Raw genomic sequence first — 22485 nt, forward strand, 5'->3', positions numbered from 1 at the left:
ATCCTTATCGTTATCGTTATCGATAGCGGCGGTGCAGCTTCGCAACCTTCACCGCGATCTTCCTAGTCAGCGCAACGACTCAGAAGCTCCTTTGCAACGGGCAATCATCATCACCACAGCGGTCGGGATAGATCTCCTCTGTCAGTAACCTTGCAATGCTCACAGCAACGGTCGAAACAGCAGATATCCTTCAAGATGCTGGCGATCCTGTTCGACCCTGACACACTCCTTCACAAGACCATCGAACTGCTGGGGTCCAAGCTCATTCCCGCCCTGGAGTCTCCTGAACGACTGGAAGCCATTCTCAAGGCTTTGCGTATCTCGGAATATGACATTCGCACGGTACAGGATGATTCTGTCCGTGGAAAAGAACGGATAGAACGAGTATTGAACCTCATCTCAGAAACTCACAACTACGGCTACCTACAGCATCTCCGAGAAGTTCACGATGATTGGGTTTCGGCAGGGCTGATTGACAAAGACGGCCATGTTCTGCCTGAGTGTTTCTGGCTGCCCACATCTACCGGCAAACCTATGCGACCGCCCAAAGATCCTTTCGCCCGCGCCGGGTATTACGCCTTCGACATGAGTTCCGACATCATGTCAGAAAGCTACCAGGCTATTGTTGGGTCTGCCAATCTCGCATGTGAAGGGGCAGACATGCTATCAGGATTCTCCCTGGAGGGCTCCGGCTCTGATGTTGACACGGTGTTGGCGCTCTGTCGACCTCCAGGTCATCATTGTGACGGCCGCCGAGCGGGAGGGTATTGCTACATCAACAACGCCGCGCTTGCGGTGAGCACGTGGCGCGCTGCTCATCCCGACGCACCGGTCGGAATTCTTGACATTGATTTCCATCACGGCAATGGCACCCAGGAGATCTTTTACGCCGACCCGAGAGTTTTATACGTGAGTATCCACGGTGAAGACGAGTTTCCCTACTACACTGGTGCTGAAGATGAACGAGGCGTTGGTGATGGTACTGGGATGAACATCAACTACCCGCTCAAAGTTGGCAGCTCTGTGGATGAGTATATGGAGAAACTGGAGTTTGCATTGCAGCATCTGGTAGCTTACCAAGCGGGCTTTCTGATAGTGAGTCTTGGTTTCGACACCTACCATTCGGATCCGTTGGGTTCTTTTCAGATCCATACGGAGGATTATGCCACCATAGCAGCAGCTATCAGGCACAAGTTAAAGGATGTGCCAGCCTTGATTCTTCTTGAGGGGGGTTATGTGATTGAGCATCTGGGAGCCAACATGTTGTCATTTCTCAAAGGGTGGAAATCTGTCAGTTGAATCATCAGCATTAAGTCTTGCCTGTGTCGAGGTACAATGCAGAGCGAACGGAAACGAGCCGTGCATCAGGATTGAAGTCAAAACAGTCATCGTTCTGCAACCGGTAGATCCTAAATTTGGCAACAATTGGAAGTATTGCCTCCCAGCCGTGACCTCATCGGCGACCTCTGCCTCTATTGAGAGGCTCGAAGCCTGTGAAGGAAGCAAAGACTAATTGCTGAGTCACTCATCTGCCGCTGTTGTTGTTACCGTGCGAGAATAGTAGAGAGAACGATCAGACACATCGCTCAGGTGAAGCGCGGTGAGCAAGCACGACAAACTTTAGGTATCTGCCATAATGGACATCTCTTTACCTCTCAAGGCTGTGTACTCAAGTCGGAATTTACGGATTTATGGTCATCACATGATCAGCTCTAGGCTTACCCATTCGGCCAATCAGACACATTCCGGACTAAGCCAGATTCGACGTCATTCTCGAAGAGTGTCCACATGGCGATGGCAATGAACGACGAAGCTGTATAACTGCCTGCGCCGGCTTCTCTCTTTGACTCTTCTCAACCACCAACTCATCCAACACGACACTCTCCTCGTCGCGGCATCTCGAATAGGCGAAATCATCATCATCATGTCGTTCACTCTCAGGAGGCCCTTCGCGGTCTCCTCGACCGCCTTCAAACAATTCAGCAAACCTTCCACTCTACTCCGAACATTTCACTCCTCCGGTTCAAAATCATCAAACGCCTTCTTCAGCTCTCGGCCCACCGCCTCTAACGTTCAGTCTCTTCTGAAGTCCACGGCGCTCCGGGACGCCTTCAAACGAGGCTATCAAACCCCATCCTACCAACCGGCCAACCCGACCGCAAGCGGGAACTTGACTCAACGACTTCTCTACGGCGCTGCGTTGCTGGGCGGAACGATCGTCGCCACCAACCTGATATTCAACCGAGAGACGCGCGAAGATGGCGGCATGCCCCTTTTTGAACGGGAGTATTTGAACCAGACATTCCTGCACACCGGCCTGGGCGTGGGCATCATTGCACTTGCGGCCCGGACACTGCATGCCAACGGCTGGACCTACCGACTGATGGCGACGAACCCGTGGCTAGTCGTTGGCGCGTCGCTCGTGGCGAGCATCGGCACCATGTACGGCACGTTCTACACGAATCCCGACAAGTAAGTTCTCCACACCCCTAGAGACCTATAGGCCCTCGTCCCAGACTGCAGATAGATTTTAACATTTGACTCGCAGCTACATTCAGAAATATGCTCTCTGGACCGCCTTCAACGTCACCCAAGCCGCCATCCTGACGCCTCTGATGTTCATGTCGCCCGCCATTCTGGCTCGAGCTGGCTTGTACACGGTCGGCATGATGGGCAGCATTGCGTTCGTGGGTGCCACCGCCAAGCAGGAGAAATACTTGTATCTTGGTGGCCCTCTGCTCGCTGGTGTCGCCATCGTCGCCATCTCCGGGTTCGCGCCACTCGTCCTTCCCGCCACCGCCGTTCGAACGCTAGCTTGGACCGAGAACATCTGGCTGTACGGCGGTCTGGCCGTGTTTGGCGGCTTCACGCTCTACGATGTCCAAAAGATCCTGCACCACGCCCGCATGAGCGAGCGAGGCTTGGTCAGGAAGGACGTTGTGAATGAGAGTATCAGTCTGGAGTTGGACTTCTTGAACATCTTCATTCGGATGGTTCAGATCCTGGCCATGAGGCAACAGAACAAGAGATAAAACCGCGCCAAAGGACCCTAAAAATTGCCAGAAATGGGTGCTCTGTTCAGGGCTTGCGTTCCGCAATGCATGATTGCGCCGCATATCTGTTGTAAGAGATAGGTGATCATCCCGAATGTGATAATATACCGAGGGAAATGTATAATTTGGCCGATGGCTTCTCTGCTATGCCTGTTCTCGTGGCTGCCTTTCCACTCATGATATGATACAATAATGAAATTGCTCGTGATAGTAACTTCAAAATGTCCTTGTTGTGCCTTGTTGGGCCCGACCTCTCAGCAGAACCATCGTATACGAGTTGGTGGTCACTCATATCTGACGGCATGCAAGACCATCATGGGCAAACACATCCTCCCCCTACCATACCCACCCTCAGCCTCAGCCTCAGCCTCCGGCCCAATTTCATCATCATTGGCATTTTCCTCCCCCAGCCACCATCGCCAGAGATATCCCGCAGACGCGGCGTGGGCATATGAGGCCATAGTGTTCAACTTCATTGGTGCCACCAGACCACTGTACTCCTATCCCTGGAATTCTGCATAGCTGGAAGGCTGTCTTTGAGCACCTGATTGTACAGATCCCGAGTTGCCCATATTGGCATGGTGTTGTCCTGTACATGGACGAGGAAATGCACCGTATACTGACCTCCCGACGACAAGGCCAGCTCGCTGATCAAAGAGCATTATGGTTGTTGGAGATGTACAGGATGGTTCCTATGTCTGCTACCGAACTGACCGACTGACTCCCTTATAGTGCGGCTTTAACGCACCAAAACCATTTGACTTTCCCATTAGCCCAGGGCTCCTGAGGCTAGCTTCCAGCTGGAACGGGCCAGAGTTTGGGGTACCTTAGGTTCCTAGGGTACTGCTCTAGCTAAAAGACAGGGGGTCCCATGCCACTTGCAGGCCTAAAGTCGCCTAAATGGACACCTGGATACCTTACCTAGAGCGTGATCCTTGTAGACCCAATGAACAATCCTCCTTAGCCCCATAGGTATCCTTCCTTCCCTCTTCCCCTCTGCGCATCTGCAGCCTGAGCTCACATTTCCCCAACATACTCGGTATCGAGTGCATTCAGTCCATCGTCCCCATCGACGGTAGGTATTCAATGCTTCATGATCACGTCATCCCTCAGAGCGTCCTGTACTCCTCAATGCCTACCTGTGATGTATCTGGTGCTTCCCGCTCCCTCTGAAGCGACTTAAGGAAAGGCATCTCATCAGCGTACCGCCTGCTGCACTCCCCCGACTACTGATCAATTCTCTACAGTTGGCATTCAGAGCACGTCTGCCTTCCAAGTCACCACCACGGTGTATCTACGTCCCACTCCCGAAGGCCAGCCTTGAGATCCAAAGCAAAATGCCTATTGCCATCGTGACAGGCGCCAACAGTGGCATTGCTCACGCATTTGCCAAAATACTCTGCGACGAGGTCAGCACTATCACCGCACAACTCCTTCACGCATCACGGCGTTGAAAATGACACTCAAGGTAGGGCTATACGGTCTATGCAGCCGACCGAGACCAAGGAGATGGTCTTACGTCTCTCGAGGCCAAAGGCGCACATACGGCCGTGCTTGATGTGACCTCTCCCGAATCGATCCAGAAGTTCAAGGCCTCGTTGGGCGACACTCCTATTGATCTTTTACTCAATATTGCAGGTTAGACGCTCCAGTCCTCTGCTACCTACCTGGAGCCGCGTCCAGTGCGATGGAGTGTAATAACGGATTGACACGACGAACCAGGTGTCGCCTCGGCCGCTGAAGACGACAGTCTCAGGACGACCAATCCCGATATCCTGCAGCGGACCTTCGCCGTCAACACATTTGGGCCTTTGCTTCTGACGCAAGCCCTCTTGCCGAACATCCTGAAGGCGTCCCACCCCAAGATTGGCATTGTTTCTAGCCGCGTGGGTTCGGTTGGCGACAACAGTACTGGCGGCCATTACGCATATCGCTCATCCAAAGCCGCTGTCAACTCCGTCGGTAAAAGCATGGCCATGGACTTGAAAGACCAGGGCGTTGCAGTGATGCTTCTCCATCCTGGATATGTCAGGACAAACTTGTTGCCTTCCGCCAAGATGCCTCCTGAAACGGTCGAGCCGGAGGAGGCGGCGAGGAAGTTATGGCAGAATATTGTGAGCAAGAAAGAGCTTGAGGATACGGGCAAGTTCTGGCACCGCGAAGGGTTCGAACTGCCTTGGTGAGGAGGAGGCTACAACAATAATGGCGTCCCCTTCCAGACGACTGTCCACGAGGCTGCATAGCGCACGCCATTAACGCCGTGTATCATTGTATTGTGACGACTGGTCCAATCGCAATCAATCCTCGCTAAACGGTCGGCTTCTCATTGCTGATTGCAACGAGCGTGGGTCTCGTCTCCAATATCCAACCGTCTCCATATTAGAAATCAAAGTCCATATCCTTATCTACCCTTCCATCTCCAATATAGAATTGCACCATATACTAGTAGGCTTTCGTCCACGGCGCCAGAAAGGATTATCGTTTGGGGCGTCCCTCCTTCAAGACATAGATCAACGTGTGTTTGATTTCACTGTTAGAAGCTCGAGCTGTATCCCGGTGTCAGATCGTTAGGTCCTGACTCTCAATAGACTTCATCCGTCACCGCCATGTCGACACCAGTCCAACCCGCAACACTCAACCCCGGGGTGCCCAATCTGTCATGGTTCACTCCGGCCCATGCGGCGAGCCCAGGCACGCCGCTCAAAGCGACAGCCGACACACCCACGCTGTTCACCCCACTGAAGATCCGATCCAAGACACTGAGAAACCGCATCATCGTCGCTCCCATGTGTCAATACTCGGCCGCCGCCAGTGGGCCGGACACGGGGAAGCTGACCGACTACCATATCTCGACACTGGGCCACTATGCGCTCAAGGGGGCGGCGCTGGTGATCATCGAGGCCACGGGCGTCCAGGCCAACGGCCGAATCACACCCAACTGCCCCGGACTCTGGAGCGACGAGCAGACGGCCAGTTTCAAGCGAATCTCAGACTGCATCAAAGCGCAAGGCGCGCTGTCCGGGGTGCAACTCGCCCACGCCGGCCGCAAAGCCAGCACCGTCGCCCCGTGGATCGCGGCTCGTCTGGGCCGACCGTCTGTCCGCGCCGACCGCGACGTCGGCGGCTGGCCCGACGACGTGGTCGGGCCCATGGGAGGTCCCGCCGAGACGTGGGACGGCAAAGGACTGTCCGAAGACGGAGGGTTCTGGCCGCCGCGACAGCTGACGGTGGCGGACATCCACGAACTAGTCGAGGCCTTTGGCGCGAGCGCGCGGCGAGCCGTCGAGGCCGGCATCGACGTGATCGAGATCCACGCCGCGCACGGCTACCTGCTGCACCAGTTCCTCAGTCCCATCAGCAACCGCCGCACCGACGAGTACGGGGGCAGCTTTGAGAACCGGATCCGGCTGCTCGTCGAGGTCGTCCAGTCCGTCCGCGCCAACATCCCGGACGACATGCCGCTGTTCCTGCGAGTCAGCTCGACCGAGTGGATGGAGGGCACCGCGCCCGACGCTGATCTGGGCAGCTGGACCGTCGAGAGCACGATCAAGCTCGCCCGCCTGCTGCCGGCGCTGGGCGTCGATTTCCTCGACGTCAGCAGCGGCGGGAACCATCCGTTGCAGCGCGTCAACATGTTCGCCTCTAAGGACTATCAGACCAAGATTGCGAGTCAGATTCGACACGACCTCAAGTCTGCCGGCCTCAACTTGCTGATCGGTGCCGTCGGACTCATCACCCAGGCCGAACAGGCTAGAGATATTGTTGACGACAGCAAAGCCAATGGATTGGATCTCAGTATTGGCCAGGAAGCAACTGCCGCAAAGGACTTGACGGATGCTAAGGGTGGCAAGGAACCCATGGCCGACGCTATCCTGGTGGCCAGGCAGTTCATGAGAGAGCCCGAGTGGGTGTTGAGGGTGGCGTGGAAATTGGGGGTCGAGGTGGCCTGGCCCAGTCAGTTCTTGAGAGTGAAATTCCCCTGACGCTTGAATTGGATCAAGGGATGATCACATCTTGTTTTCTTCAAGAAAAGAGAGACGGAGAAGGAGAGAAACCCCGGATAGAGAGGGGGAAAGATACCTACAGAGGAAGAGCCTGGCGATACATCCAATATACTGTGTACACACCAAAAGGCCATACAGAGGTGCACCTGACTCGATATCCCCCTTGTTCACATCTTGTCCGGGTCTGGTCGGTTTCACTGTTGATCAATTGAACACCAACGTCGTTGCTGTCTACTCCCCTGCTTTGATCCTCTCTTTCTTTTTCTCTTCTGTCAACTGAATTTACTGCCAAGAAACAAACTGATCACTCGCAATTGGCCTGCACAACCGGCAAGCGTGCAGCATGAATTGGAAATCCAGCAAGACACATGCAACGGCCGTCCCTCGTCGTCGGACAGTTTTAGTTCGAGTGACACTGGACAACCCGAACAGCACCACACAGCCTTGTGTCACTCACCCTGTCGGATGCTCTGCTTCGCTCCCTATGTCTCTCTTTCTCTCTCTCCGGACGGCAACCATCGTCTGTCACCCGCTACCCGCCCGGGTTTGACGGACAGCCCATCTTCCCATCCGCCCACCACCACCACACCACACTAAGAAAGTCTTATAGCTGTCCCGGGTGCTACGAGGATCAGTACTGATCTGTCATGGCGTGTGCCGCATAGCCCATTACGGCTGCGGACGTCCGCCAGACTAAAAGCATGTGTGAGAGAAGCTCCCGGACAAGAATTGGTTGCAATGGGAGCCAGGGGCGACAAGAAGTCTATATCGATGTTTAAAATGGTGGGCATTTTCTTTTCAGCTACACACCCATGTGAAAGAGATTTGTCCAAGTTGTGACGATTGCACCACCTCATCATATCTGGCAATATGGACTCTGCTGCCGGACGGGCGTTCAGGATGTTCTGTCGTTGTTGACCATGTCTCGCTGCTAGAAGTTGCGTCAGGGACTCAGGGCCGTCGTCTTCGTCGATATAACTGCCGGTATCAAACCTGGCTCTATACAGCACAGCACAGCACAGCACAGCACATCCATCGTCTCCCAGATCAGAACCTGGAGATCCAATAGTCACCTTACAAGCCCAGTCTGAACGACCAAGATGTTTCCTCTATTGCACGGCTTCGGTCTTGGTGCATTCGTCAGCTTCTTTCTCATATCTTGTACCAATGCAGCCAGGCCAGTCCACCACGATTGGAATTTCATTCCAGACATTGTTCTTCGAGTCAGTGTGGCCACGATTCAATTGAATTGCCAGCCTCGCCTCTCGACCCTGGTCAATGGCACATACCCTGGTCCACCAGTCTACCTTGAGCCTGAACAGACGACGTGGATTCGAGTCTACAACGACGCTCCCGTCAATACCACCATGGTAAACGAACACCAGCACAGACACCAGGCTCAACCTCTCTTCCCATCTTTCCCGGCGTGTGAGTGAACGACCGACTGACTTACCTGTCTATAGCATTGGCATGGCCTCTCTTTATCGACGGCCCCTTTCGCAGACGGCTCACCCCAGGCTTCTCAATGGCCCATCCCACCCGGTCATTTTTTCGATTATGAACTCCACCCCAATGCCTATGACGCTGGTACTTCGATGTACCACTGCCATGTGGGCTTCCAGGCGATCACGGGTTCCGGTCCACTCATTGTCAAAGACGCCAGTCCCCTACCATATCCATACGACGACGAAGTCATCATGAAAATCGGCGACTTCTACCCCGAAGACGACCATACCATCGAATCAATGCTGACGTGGGCTCCGATTGTCTGGCCCGGCGACCCGACCGCCTTGTTGGTCAATGGCCAAAGTGGCACGGCACCCAGCCCACAAAACCCAACCCCGTCAGATTCTTCGTGTCAGCCATGGATCATGGACGTCGAGCCGGACAAGACATATCGAGTACGCTTGATTGGCGGCACGGCGATATCTTTGGTCCTGATGGGATTCGAAGACCACTCCAACCTCACCATCATCGAAACCGACAATGCATATGTCTATCCTGTCGAAACTTCGTACATGCAAATCGATTCCGGACAGCGGTTCAGTTTCCTGCTGAAGACAAAAGGCCGTGACGAACTGCGCGGACGCTCAACGTTCTGGATCCAACTGGAGACTCGACAGGAAAACAGGGTGATTTCGGCATGGGCACTTCTCAACTACGTCAACCACCAAAAGCAACCACCACCACCACCACAATCGCCGCCACGCTCGTCCAAAGGAAGAATTCAATATCATCCAGCTAATCCGTCAGAGCCGACAAATACTACCATTCCGTCGTCACCCATCTTGACTCTTCCGTCAGATGTAACGACCTGGCTGGAATACACATTCCAGAACCCTCCGTTCGCGGGCTACGACCCACCGCCGCCATCCTCGGAAGTGACCCGCCGGGTGGTCATATCGACTCTCCAGATTCTGAACACCACGTCAAATCGCACTTTGATGGTCTCAAATAATGCATCGTGGTTCGACGCTGCTCCGCAGGGTCCGACCACACAGATCCCTTACCTTGTGGAGATGCTGCAGTCTGGAACCATCAACGGCGCGGCTCCAGATTTCGACAGGGGAGCCAGCAACCCTGACAGTCCTGGTCTCGACCCTCTGTCGCAATCCTATTCAGCGCGCATTGGCGAAGTTGTCGAGATCGTCTGGCAGAACGCCGCGTCTTCTCCGGCCCGCGTCTTTGGGGCTCACCCCATGCATGCTCACGGCGGCTCGTACTGGGACATGGGATCTGGGCCGGGAGTGTATGACCCAGAAACGCACGCCACATTATTGCAGGAGCATTCCGTTGTCACCGCCGGCTCCCAAGATCCCGGGGGTGAAGGTGGCCGTGCAGGAATAACAACACCGTATCCCGGATCACGGCGTGACACCACCCTCCTATACAAGTATGCCTCCCAAGGACAATACCCTGGAGAACCCAACGGCTGGCGCGTCTGGCGGGTGAGAGTGACCCAGCGCAATGTCGGTGTCTGGATGATACATTGTCATATCCTGCAACATATGATAATGGGACAGCAGACGGTCTGGGTGTTTGGGACGCCAGAAGAGATCAAGAACCATACCATGCCTGTTCAGGGCAATCTAGACGGGTATTTCACCTATGGGGGTAACGTGGTGGGTAAGATTGTCGGTGGTAGGGGAGGTAGAGGTAAAGAAGGGCGGATAGAGGTTGTGCAGTTCTTTGAGTGATAACACCATATTCATAGTCCTGGTTCGCTTCACTGTATGTCAGTCTTGTAAGGACATTCAGTATGTAGCACCATATCAGCTATGTACCACGGTAGTTATTCTGGCATAGCAGTGTCTTGATCAGTAGAAGTATCTCTCGAGCAGAGACCCTCCAGCATTTGGAGGTAGAGCTGCAGGGTAGGACCCTCTCTGCACCAGCAGTTCTTCCTCCGCCAGAAGAGCTGGCTCGCATGCCTCTGCCTCCGCGGACTTGCTGGTCACTAGCATTTTGGTTGAGACGACTCTCGTTTGGTAGGTAGGTACTAGCAGGTAGGTTGGTAGATAGAGAGGAAGCAAATATTGATATTTATAGAAGAAAGACATCGGCACGAGCTTAAAACGGCAAGAAAATGCCAAGAAATGATATTTCGACTTCATCCCTGATTCTGCCAATTATCTCACTCCCAAAGCACTCAAGTTCATGCCGGATATACCACCGTACTGGCTTCCTGATCATCTTGAAGTTGTGGAATCCTGGATGAATACTCTTCTCTAACCGGCTGCTCTTTCGAGACTCAAGAACCCAAACATAAGCAGAGAGAATAGGACGACAATCCATACTTGGCCCCCTCCCAAATACTCCGTCATAATGGTTCAATCAATCCATCTAGCACACACCCCGGCCAACGTGACCCTTTATGTCGCCGTATACCGTGAGGTCGAAAACGCGGCCTTCCTCAAGCAACAACTACTGGCTGGGAACGCAGAGTTTGAATACGCATTCATTGATGCTAGTATGGTAAGTCCAGAATGTAGCCCTGACCTACTTCACACTCCAAGTCATCATCACAATGCCAGAGTCCCGAAGTGGGATCTATTATTTATATCTATTCTACTATTTGACCACATTCACGTTGTAGTGCGACTGACTGACTGACTGACATCCATATGTCTAGATACTTTCAACAAAACATGCCCTCGCAGCAGCATTTCGGGCCATCAACGACTCTATCAATGAGCGGCTCAAGTCGCGGAATGTCCATTCGGAAATCGTGTTTTGCTTGAGTCCTAATAACAATGTGAGTTGAGTTTCTTGTGTCTAGTTTATCAGCCTTATATATCCGCATCCTCGGCACCTACCCATCAATATTCTCCATGGAGTTCAATACCACCCACTACCCTGAGTCCCTGCCTGACATGTTTCTTCTGTTCTGCCAGCATGCCGTTGCCTATGACATCTTACTGATCAACCCCAGATCGGCGAAGCATTCCGGCGTTACGGCGTGTCGGAGACCACCAAAGATCTACTCGTCATGAAAGTCGCTACGACGCCCGACGTGACGTTTGAGAGTGTCAGCGCCCATCTATCGACACACGTTCAAGGCAAAGAATATCCTTTTGACGATTCCACGTTCCACGAGACTGCAGACGTCGATCGCATTCGGAAAGCTTATAAGCTCTCCAGTCTGGCGCCCAAGTCGGCACCAGCGAAATCCGCCAAAGTTCTTAATGGAGTCACCAATGGCGAAAAGGTCGACCTGACCAAAAATCTCGAGGTCCAGATCCTCGGACTCATGGCGATAAGAGGCGCCACCTGATCTGCACTTGACCTATTCTAAAAACAATGGTGGAAGCGCATGTAGCGTTGGCCTAGAGGCAGGCTCCGCTGCCAACGTTACTCACAGGAGAGAGTCGCCCTGAATCCTTCGGCAGAGGTACCGCTGTCTTCTTGCATGTAGCAACCACATGCAAGGTATTCTCTGTGGTCTGTGTGGAAGTGGGCTTCGCATCATTCATTGAAGGAAGCCCTTGACAATCTTCGGCAGTCGACACTCCCTGGGTGGTGGCATGCTCCTCAGATCCAAAATCCCTCAGATACAGGCAGAGTCAACTGACTACCTATCGATACAGAGATCTCAAGCTCTACCAACCAGCCAGCCGCAAGAGCCCACTGTCAACAGCGCCGCGGGAGATCTTAGGGGGCCATTTTCCCGAGAACAAGACAAACTCTGTCGGCATCTACATCCCTAGACATCTCCCAGCAACCTGGATCGTCATGTGGTCATCCACCAAGGTACCACCTGCTCAGATTGCCTCCGTTATCAAGATTGGACCAGATAGTGCAGCGATGGGGACACATCCAGCGCTCTCCTACAAGTCAGACACCTCAAACTCGAACCTATGAGCTCCTCGACGACCACAAGATTCTTTTGAATCTCTACGACCCGTATAGGACAATGCCGAACCGATCTGATGCCTGCGCCGTGGTCCAGAGGATGATTTCCGAGCCAGACCAAGCCCTGGCCCAGATACGGCCCTCCAGGCGACAGGATGTGGGAGACGCCCGGACTCGGGAGAGTATATTTCAAACACTCAACCCCAGTCATTGCCCATCTCAAATGAAGGAACGTCCCTCCAAGCCATCCGGCCGCTCAATGATTGGAGGGAGACGGGTTTGCAGGCAAGGAAGGAAGGGTAGAAATCAGGGGTGTGTCATAGCCAGCAGTCGTGTTGACAGTCTATGCTACGTATCATCACCACGGTTCTATATTCAACGGTGTTACGCCGAACAAGGACACGTCTCCTTGCCATCTTGATGATTTGCAGCCTTTTGAAGAACGAAAATACTGGTGTACGCTGACAGATAAGTGCTATTGCACTTCCTTGCATTCTCGTTACAGTAAAAACAAGCACAAAGCACAAAGCACAGCAAACCACCTGCAGAGGTACTCTTCTCTGCTTCTGCTTCTGCTTTTGTGCTGCGGCAGCCCTCATTCAATCTGATGCGCATGACCTTTGCATCTCACAGTCAGCTTGACCGCCTGTCTGCTGCTTGCTGGCTTGTTGGTTCGCTTTCTCTGCTTCTTGCCTGCCAACAGCTATTGACGCTTGTTCGGTCCATCCATCCGCCCGCCCACCCATCCATCGACCGACACTAAGTCTAAGCTTTTTGATGGTAAAGCACACAAGGCACGATGATTTTTTCCCGGTTCTGTTCCGTTTCCTCCACCATATCAAAGCCAATCCTCCACAAAATACACTGCCGCCAATACTTTCACGTGGTCGCTCCACCTCTCCTCCGCCGTGTCCTTCGTCCATCCTCCACTGAAAAGTCCATGCTCATAAAGACAATCTTAGTGTGCTGCGATGTCCCCATGAGACGTCATCTGTCCCTTCACCTTCCTCCGTCCCTGCTCCCTTCCATTGCCTCCTCAATGCAAATCCATCTCTAAAAGAGAACGATTTGCTATCTTCTTCCACTGAACGAGCCAGGTGTTGCTCTCCTCCATTTTCCCTGAGTCAGCCAAACAAGGCTGATTTCTTTATTCGATGCGAAAAAAATGCAAAAATTCCATCCAACACCGTCGCTAATAATCAAGTGTGATCTTTGTTGCCGGATGGGGGGGGGGGGGGGGGGGGTCGGGTCGAGAAAGTGAACGTTCACATGAACCACTCTGCTTTCCGCCCTGAAGCAATTTTGTCTTTCCGAGCTTTAAAAACATAAAAACATAAAACCTCTTCATCAGACAAGAGTCCCAAAGACAGAAGGTCAAGTTAATGGATCCGTCGATCGAACTGTTTTCTGATGTTGTGGTTTGTTGACGATCACGTCAACTGATGGTACAAGGGGAGTTTAGTCCTCCTTAGGAGAAGTCGGTGAGTACTGTGGACTATTCGGAGAATATTGTGGACTCGTGACCGACGTCGGCCGAGCCTGAGGACTTCTTGGTGAAGCATTGTACATCGGACTCGTGGGCGAGTACGAAGGACTGGTGGGAGAAGTCGGGCTGGTCGGGCTGTAGGTGGGTGAAGTTGGTGAATAGCTGGGTGATGTCGGAGACTGCTTGTTACCAGCTCCACCGTACATCGGGCTTGTCGGGCTGTACATCGGCGACGTTGGACTGTAAACAGGAGACGTAGGCGACGTAGGCGAAGTCGGGCTGAAAGCTGGCGACGTAGGTGAATAGCTTGGTGACGTCGGCGACCCATAGGCGGGAGACGTCGGCGAGTAGTTGGGCGACGTGGGAGAATAGCTTGGTGAGGTTGGCGACGCTTGATATCCAGGTGACGTCGGGGAATACGCAGGCGATGTGGGAGTGAATGCCGGACTGGCTGGAGAGAAGGATGGCGACGTCGGCCCAAACCCTGGACTTGTTCCACCGAACATGGGAGATGTCGGTGAATAGCCAGCGGTAGGTGAGAAGCCTGGAGAGCTTGGACTTGTACCGCCGAATGGGCTGGCAGGCGAATAACCTCCAGGACTCCGAGAACCATAGGGACTGAACCCTCCAGCACCGCCGAATCCAGGTTGGTAGTCGGTAAAGCCACCTGGCGTCTCGGCCCCAGAAGCTGCAATGGGCGAGAAAGAAGCGCCGTAGTCGGGAGAGCCAAGATAGCCATTGTCCTGCATTGGAGAGCCTGTGTCGTAGGGAGTGGCAGCACCCTCAATAAGTTGCTGCGACCCTTTGACACCGATGGCTCCACCAAGACCAAGATTGGCATTGTCCGTGACGACCTGTGAGAGCATATTCTCGTCGAGAAGGATCTCCATTGCGCCAGTGCCGACAGGAGCAACCTGGCCCAAGATGAGATTCTCGGACACACCGCGACAATCATCCAGTTCACCGGCAGCCGCAGCTTCCAGAAGAATCTCCACCGTCTGCTCGAAAGAACATCTCATCAGTGCCCCAGTATCAGACTTGTTGATACCATGACGAGTAACAGCCATGACATAGCCGCGGGCAGTCATGACATCGCAAAGGATACCCAAATGACGAGCGTTGACATAAGAACCATCAAAGGACAGCACTTGAGTCAACTCTCGCAGAATGGCCGCACGAGTAGCCTCGATACCAAGAACCTCAAAAACTTCCGTGAAGCGGTTAGTGTATGTGCGGGTGGTGTCGACACCTTCAATCGCAAGCACCTTGGCGAAAGCACTGCCGCTGGTCTCCAGAACATACTCATTGCAACGAGGGTCACTCTTCGCCATGTAGACAGAGTTATCCGTGTCAATGATAGCTCGGCTCTTCTGATCGATAAACGCACGAGAGACTCCTGGAACACCGTGGAAAGTCAAGTGGTCCAGCATTTCGTTCATGAAGCGGCGGAGAATCTCGTCATCTTCCTTGCGATCTTCGTCTTCGTCTTTGCCGTAGCCCTGAACAAGACGAACTCGGATGACTTGCTCGTCTGCGTTGATATCACTGAAAATGACCGAGAGATCCTTGCCATACGTTGACTTGATCTTTCCGGCCACGTCCTGGATGTTGAGACCCTTGTCGAGGAGTTTGGCACGACTTAGTATGATACGCAACAGCCATTTGGAATGGAGAGACAAATCTGCCTCATTGTCTTCGGGAATGATGAAGTAGGATTCAACCATATCCAAATCCTCAGGGATAATCGTGCTCTGGATGTCGGGATCGTACCACAACTCGCAGGTCTCTGCCACTGATCGCAGGTTGGTGTGCTGCACGCGTGATCGAAGGAGTTTGGCAGCTTCTTTATCACCCGCGTTCTCAGGCAGTTGATAGACTGTCATCGACGGGGTCCGGATGTTTTGGGACACGTTTAAAATTTCCTTCAAACGGGGCACACCAAGAGTGACGTTCTTTGCCGACACACCAGTGAAATGGAAAGTGTTCAAGGTCATCTGTGTGGCAGGTTCGCCAATAGACTGAGCAGCGAGAACGCCAACCATTTCGCCAGGATTGGCATGTGCAGCAATGAATCGACTTTCCACAGCGCCGATGACGTTGTCGAAGGCCAATCTGTTCAATCCATGCTCCAACACAAGTCGCTTGTATGCAAGGCGCGAACGTAGCTGAGCCTTCAGAAGAAGGGTAGCGTTTGACTGTGCTTCCTGAGAAATAGGGTCGTCTCCACGAACGACAACCAGGCGATCCAACAACTGTTTCACAGAGACTAGGGCATGGCGAGGATCAAGGTCGGTCTTGTCGCCTCGTCGGATTTTAAAGTTCTTCTGAGCTTGATCAATGATGCGGGCGATGTTGAGTGGGAGTTGCATCGAGTCCTCAGTACCTTTACCCATTTTCCGTAGGAACTCTCTCGAGTCACGAAGAGCATCAAGTTCCTCATCAAACATTTCTTGCAGCTCTGTATCACCTTGGATCTCTCGGGCCTGGAGCAGTTTGCCTCTCCACATGGAAGTATCGCCACTCATTATGTCGACGGCAAAACGGTTGTTGAAGGCTTTATCAGACATGGTAATGATGTCGACCTTTTGATTCTCGATGTGGGCACCATCAAGGCCATCCTCCCCGTAGATGAATTGAACGATGTTACCCCGCGAGTCTCGGACGGTCGAATCGTACTTGACAGTGACCTCTTCAAGCGCCTTGACGAGACGGCGCTGGATATAGCCTGTCTCGGCGGTCTTGACAGCCGTATCAATGAGACCTTCGCGACCGGCCATGGCGTGGAAGAAGAATTCTGTTGGTGTCAACCCACGCAAGTATGAGTTCTCGACGAAGCCACGAGAGGGTGCCGAATAGTCATCCTTTGCGAAATGGGGCAGAGTCCGATATTTGAAACCAAAAGGAATACGTTTGCCTTCGACAGCCTGTTGACCCACGATCGCGGTCATCTGTGCAATATTGATGGTTGAACCTTTGGAACCGGCACGAGCCATGGTGATTGCGTTGTTCAGATCCTTCAGACTGTTTTCAGTGACAGCACCAGCCTGATCACGGGCTTGATTGAGCGCGTTCATGACCTTGCTCTCGAAGGTCTGACGGACGTTCATACCGGGTGATGGCTCGAGATCTTCTTTGTAAGCTCGGATGGTAATCTCCTCGACTTCAGTCTTCTTGGCATCGACGACATCTTGGATCTTCTGCACGGTGGCTGGATCAGGCACAGTATCACCAATGCCAATGCTGAAACCATTATGCAAGAGCCAAAAGTTGACCACGTGTTGAGCACCGTTGAAGAAAGCCATGGCAGCTTCGTGACCGAACTCGTTGAAGATAGTGTGGATGATACCACCAGAGCTGGTGCCGACAAATTTCTTGCTGAACAAGCCAAACATCAAGTGGCCCTCAAGGACCAGAAGGCCAGTGTCGTTGGCAGGCACGTATGGGTCTTCACCCTTGGCATCCAGACGTTCGAGGTTGAGGGCATGTGGGAGGACCATACTGATCATCTGCTTCCCCGTCCAGCGAGGTCTAGGTTTGATGATAGCAGGTTGAGGAATCACCCCGTCCCAGTCCGGCACCCACAGCATGATGTTCATGACTTGCTCCCGAGTCAAGAAGACATCGCGACGACAGACCTTGTAGATACCGCAAAGTGTATCCTGTACAATACCCATCAAGGGACCATTTCGCTGAGGAGAGACAATGTTGAGAGGAACCATGCAAAGATTGGCCAGTTCAGCTCTCGACTCTTCACTTTGAGGGACGTGCAAGTTCATTTCGTCTCCATCAAAATCAGCATTGTAAGGCGTAGTCACAGAGAGATTGAGACGGAAGGTCGAGTAGGGCATGACACGGACACGATGACCCATCATGGATTCCTTGTGAAGGGAAGGTTGACGGTTGAACAGGATGACATCGCCGTCTTGAATATGTCGCTCGACCTTCCAACCATACTGCAGGGTCATTTCTCCAGCTCTCTTGTGGTGCCGAAGATCGATCCGCTCACCGGTGTCTCGGATCACATATCTCGCTCCAGGGAGCTCGGTTGGACCATTCGCAACGAGACGCTTGAGTCGGTCAAGGTTGAAAGGTGTGACAGTTTCGGGATAAGTCAAGGTCCGAGCAATGCTGCGGGGCACGCCGACCTCGTCTAGCGACAAGTTGGGGTCCCCTGTGATGACAGTACGAGCCGAAAAGTCGACACGTTTGCCCATCAAGTTTTGACGCAGTCTACCTTCTTTGCCCTTCAACCGAGCACGTATGGACTTGATCGGTCGACCACTCTTGTGTTGCGCTCTTTCCAAACCAGCGATGTCATTATCCATGTACGTGGCGATGTGATATTGAAGTAGATCGCAGAGATCCACCTTGATATGATCAGGTGTCCCATCGACTTCGGTACGGAGGACCGCTTGGTTGGCACGAATGATATCACCGAGCTTGAAGGTCAGGTCGTCTTCGCCGCGTGAGCCTTGGCCACTGCCGTCGACACTGATACTCGGACGGACCGGCGGGGGAGGGACGGGAAGCGCAGACAGAATCATCCACTCTGGTCGGGCATAGTCGAGACTGAGGCCCATCATTTCAAGGGTTTCATCGGTCAGGGTGCGGAAGGTGTTGAGAGCATCTTGCGGAAAGATTCGCTTCTTGTCCGGAGCTGTGTCCTCCTCATCTTCTGCCTTGCTGGCCTTCCATGTCGCCCACAGTTGCAGTCCAGTACGTCTGATGTCTGGCTGCATATTGCCACATCCGCCATGTTTTGGCTGAGGCGGTCCCTTCAGCGGCTGATCGGGGTCTTCGGGTGGATCAGCTTCACAAATGTTACGAGGCTTGCTCAACCGCCAAACCGCGTCGAATCGTCGCTTTCGGTCACGAAGAGAGATCGCACGACGGAACTCCTCAGACTAGGTTCGACGTGTCAGTAGTCACGAAAACAAAAGAAGTGAAGAGGGACCAACATCAAGCGCTTTGATCTTGCCACAATTGTGGCAGACCGTCTCCAGGATCTTCTTGACTTTTGACATAAAGCCATAGTGATAGACTGGAGTTGCGAGCTTGATGACACCAAAGTGACCAGGACACTCAGCCATGTTTTCTTCACAAGTACTGCATTTGAAATTGCGATCGATCGTTCCGAGATGAGGATCGTTCGGACCTTTCTCGCGAGGTCTGAGGCGTTGCTCATCCCTGGAAGTCAGATGTTAGACAAATTTCAGGAGTGGATGATTTTGTTCTTCTGTATTATCTACATACATCGTCTCCGGATATTCAATATCGATCACCGCGAGGCGTTCGGTTTCTTTGGCCGAGAAGAGGCCAAATTGAATCTCCTCGACGGTGCGCAGAGGCGCGCTCGAGTACGGGAAATTGAGGTTCGACATGATGACTCGTGGGATCCTGGGGATATCCTTGCTGAGACGATTCTCACTTGTTCAACGACGACCTGGGATGATCGCAGTCCTTGCGCAGATGGCTGCGCGATGTGGCCAGAAATGACCTCCCGCCCTGTCGGGCCACCCAAAACAAAGCAACCTTCGCCAGCTGCGCGCTTCACCAGTTTTGATGATTTCGACCCGGATCTTCCTGGATTGCAATCGACTCGTCGTCTAGAACGTGTAAATACGTGGGCGCAATCGAGTCGAGATGGGTGATGTGGGATCGAGATGGAAGAGGGTGAACAAGTTGTATGAGAGCGAGGTGCGAAATTTCAGGTTGAAGGCGCAGGCGACAATGCCAAGCAATTTCGGGCTTAGCGCCAAAACAACCGCCGCTCAACTCGAACGCGCCTCACGTCCACTTCACTTGGGCCTCAGTAGTACAGGTAATGACTTCGACTGCCTTGCTGGAAGCAGTGCGAATAGCCGATCTACAGATGACTCGAAGGAGGGGGGTGCCAGGGGAGAAAAGGACAATAGACTATCCTATACCGCCACTGCAGGCGACTGCAGACAAAGAACGAGCAATAGCGCGAACAACCAATCTCGACGACCATTAATCTGCCTTGATTACATCTAATTCATTGTCCCATGATGGCTTTGATCTATACACCTTCCTTCTGGCGTAGAGAATGGGTGGCACTGGAAAACATCTCTCACAGCCATCGACGTAGACACAAACGTAGTGAGAGTATGTAGATACCCAGTATCAGTCCATGACTCACTCTGACAGAGTGATTCCTCTGCCCTCACTGTGAAGTGATAGCTCACGGAATCAAGGAGAATGCCTTCATTCACTTGGATACAACGCAACTAAACCTGCTGCTGGCTTAGTAACTGTAATTCAATGTCAACAATTGACACGCCTCCTGACTCTTTCTACCGACTTCGTCACCATTCCTCGCTGCTTTTATCACATCAACACCACACTTTCCGACAGCAACTCTCGCTGCTTTTGAGCCCCAATTTTTAGTCCAGCCATTGGAAGCACTATCTCAACTAGCGTGGCGATGTCCGATCCACGTGACCTTGAAGCCTGGCGAAAGGCGATTCTTCTCCCTAGAAACATTCTGGGAGTCCGTATGTCCAGCCCTGTCCCTACTTCTACACCTTTCATGCAACCCCTTCTTTACCACACTTCAACATGAATCTGGCACTGATCGATCCCTTCCAACTAGCCCAAGACTCGCCGGACGCTCTCATCAATGATCTCCGTAAGTTCTACAACCCCAAAGTCGCATCTTCTGTTGTTGTGGTTTGCAACTGGCCTGACACATGGGCGGCATAGGATCCGGCCATGCCACTACACTGCGCTTTAGCCGTAAAGGCGACTACCTCGCCTCCGGCAGAGTTGATGGCAAAGTCGTTATCTGGTAAGTTAAAACTTGACATGGGAAATTCAGTGGGAGTTTTACTGGTCGTGTTGGCGCAGTCGCCGGTCGAGTCCAGTCGGACCCCAAGGCGCATGAGAAACCCTCGCGACCAACGTCAGATGTGATCTAACCACGCAACCGCAGGGACATGGAGACATTCGGCGTGGCAATGAAGCTACACGGTCATTGGAAACAGATTCAGAGTCTCAGGTAAGCCCAGTCGCTATTCCCCTTCTTTCATACCGCCGTGGCCCCGATGCAGGCTGTTACATCTCCTACATCCCATACCCTTCTATTAGCCTATCAAACCACTAACCCAACGACTCCTTCTCTTCAGCTGGTCTCGTGATGGCCGATACATCCTCTCCGCATCACAAGATTGTCGCGCCTGTCTCTGGGACCTGCAGACCCAGGAGCGCATTCGCATCGTGAAGTTCGAAGCACCCATCTACACCGCCGAACTACACCCATACAACCGCAACATGTTCATAGCTTCGCTATTCGAGGACCGCCCACATCTAGTCGACATCACAGACCCCATACCAGTCAAGCGCATCCTCCCTACGACTCCATTGACCGACAGCATCCCGCGATCCGAGAACAAACAAGCAACCACGTCAGCTGTCTTCTCCGTCCTCGGCAACCACATCATCACCGGAACGTCAAAGGGATACATCAACATCCTGGAAACCGAGTCGCGCAAGATCATCCACTCGACCAAGATCTCGTCGGGCCTGATCTCGCTGCTACGTCTGACCTCCAACGGCCGCCAACTGCTGGCTAACAGCACCGACCGCATCATCCGCATCATCAACCTGCCTGACCTCTCATTGATCACCCCATCGTCATCATCGTCGTCCGCTGCTGCCTCCAACAACAACAACCCATCATCGGCTGCTGGTGCTGGACAAGACCAGCAACAGCAGGGAAAACCACAAGCAGCAGATTCCGAAGCCGACCCCGCCACCCTTGCCGAGAACATTGTCCTAACCACTGAACACAAGTTTCAAGACCTCGTGAACCGCCTACGTTGGAACCACTGCGCATTCAGCCACTCTTCATCCACAGGAATTGCCGACTACGTGACAGCCTCGACGTACATGAAGAAGGACATCTACATCTGGGAGCTGCGGACCAACTCGCTGCTACGGATTCTGGAGAACCGCGAAGAACCTGCAATCATCGAATGGCACCCGTCGAAACCGCTGTTGGCCTGCACTAGTATTGAGACCGGCAGTATCCAGATCTGGGGCATCGAGCCGCAGCAGAAATGGTCCGCGTTGGCACCCGACTTCACCGAGCTGACCGAGAACGTCGAGTACGTTGAGCGCGAGGACGAGTTCGACACCTACCCGCAGGAAGAGCACCAGAAGCGCCGTCTGGATCGTGAAGACGAGATTGTCGACGTGTTGACCGTCGAGCGCAAGACGGGCGAGGAGGACAGTTTCGTCTTGCCTGTGCTGTTCGACATTGAGGACAGCGAGGACGAAGATCAGGAGCTGGTCAAGATGGGTGTCGGTACCCTGAGGAAGAGAGACATCAATGAAGGCAAGGAGTACGAGAACGATGCCGACGACGTAGGCAAGGCCGCGCGGCGACGCAAGTAGTAGTCTGTTGGCTGCACATGGTACCAAGTGTACACAGTACTTCTGGTCGAGGGGAAAGCAAAAGCAATTGTACGATTACAGGTCGACACCCTTTCACAGGCCGTCATGGACAGGCAAGTGATAGAGGGCATTCTTGTTGACTCATGCCGTGGCGCTCGGTTGGGTGGTTGGGAAG

The 22485-nt window shown here is 53.1% G+C and overlaps 8 protein-coding genes across 8 annotated transcripts; 7 read left to right on the plus strand and 1 right to left on the minus strand.

The window, feature by feature from the left end:
- Positions 1 to 195: 195 nt before the first annotated feature.
- Positions 196 to 1299, plus strand: A1O1_07048 (uncharacterized protein; the record flags this gene model as incomplete). Its single annotated transcript, XM_007727921.1, has 1 exon — positions 196 to 1299. The coding sequence occupies one exon, from the start codon at positions 196 to 198 to the stop codon at positions 1297 to 1299; it is 1104 nt and encodes a 367-aa protein (XP_007726111.1).
- Positions 1300 to 1924: 625 nt separating this feature from the next.
- Positions 1925 to 3032, plus strand: A1O1_07049 (uncharacterized protein; the record flags this gene model as incomplete). Its single annotated transcript, XM_007727922.1, has 2 exons — positions 1925 to 2472; positions 2549 to 3032. The coding sequence occupies 2 exons, from the start codon at positions 1925 to 1927 to the stop codon at positions 3030 to 3032; spliced, it is 1032 nt and encodes a 343-aa protein (XP_007726112.1).
- A 1358-nt stretch (positions 3033 to 4390) lies between these two features.
- On the plus strand, positions 4391 to 5236 carry A1O1_07050 (uncharacterized protein; the record flags this gene model as incomplete). The annotated part of the gene is made up of 3 exons (XM_007727923.1): positions 4391 to 4462; positions 4526 to 4691; positions 4776 to 5236. The coding sequence occupies 3 exons, from the start codon at positions 4391 to 4393 to the stop codon at positions 5234 to 5236; spliced, it is 699 nt and encodes a 232-aa protein (XP_007726113.1).
- A 423-nt stretch (positions 5237 to 5659) lies between these two features.
- A1O1_07051 (uncharacterized protein) lies at positions 5660 to 7036 on the plus strand (the record flags this gene model as incomplete). The annotated part of the gene is made up of 1 exon (XM_007727924.1): positions 5660 to 7036. One exon carries the CDS (start codon positions 5660 to 5662, stop codon positions 7034 to 7036), a length of 1377 nt encoding a protein of 458 aa, XP_007726114.1.
- A 1121-nt stretch (positions 7037 to 8157) lies between these two features.
- Positions 8158 to 10254, plus strand: A1O1_07052 (uncharacterized protein; the record flags this gene model as incomplete). The annotated part of the gene is made up of 2 exons (XM_007727925.1): positions 8158 to 8427; positions 8521 to 10254. 2 exons carry the CDS (start codon positions 8158 to 8160, stop codon positions 10252 to 10254), a joined length of 2004 nt encoding a protein of 667 aa, XP_007726115.1.
- A 628-nt stretch (positions 10255 to 10882) lies between these two features.
- A1O1_07053 (uncharacterized protein) lies at positions 10883 to 11831 on the plus strand (the record flags this gene model as incomplete). The annotated part of the gene is made up of 3 exons (XM_007727926.1): positions 10883 to 11032; positions 11190 to 11312; positions 11490 to 11831. 3 exons carry the CDS (start codon positions 10883 to 10885, stop codon positions 11829 to 11831), a joined length of 615 nt encoding a protein of 204 aa, XP_007726116.1.
- Positions 11832 to 13867: 2036 nt separating this feature from the next.
- Positions 13868 to 19276, minus strand: A1O1_07054 (DNA-directed RNA polymerase II subunit RPB1; the record flags this gene model as incomplete). Its single annotated transcript, XM_007727927.1, has 3 exons — positions 13868 to 18799; positions 18854 to 19082; positions 19149 to 19276. 3 exons carry the CDS (start codon positions 19274 to 19276, stop codon positions 13868 to 13870), a joined length of 5289 nt encoding a protein of 1762 aa, XP_007726117.1.
- A 1198-nt stretch (positions 19277 to 20474) lies between these two features.
- On the plus strand, positions 20475 to 22310 carry A1O1_07055 (uncharacterized protein; the record flags this gene model as incomplete). Its single annotated transcript, XM_007727928.1, has 4 exons — positions 20475 to 20544; positions 20619 to 20703; positions 20848 to 20913; positions 21041 to 22310. The coding sequence occupies 4 exons, from the start codon at positions 20475 to 20477 to the stop codon at positions 22308 to 22310; spliced, it is 1491 nt and encodes a 496-aa protein (XP_007726118.1).
- Between the last annotated feature and the right edge of the window lie 175 nt (positions 22311 to 22485).

Source organism: Capronia coronata (genome assembly GCF_000585585.1).
Source record: "Capronia coronata CBS 617.96 chromosome Unknown acBCG-supercont1.6, whole genome shotgun sequence".
In the NCBI taxonomy this organism is placed as follows: domain Eukaryota; kingdom Fungi; phylum Ascomycota; class Eurotiomycetes; order Chaetothyriales; family Herpotrichiellaceae; genus Capronia; species Capronia coronata.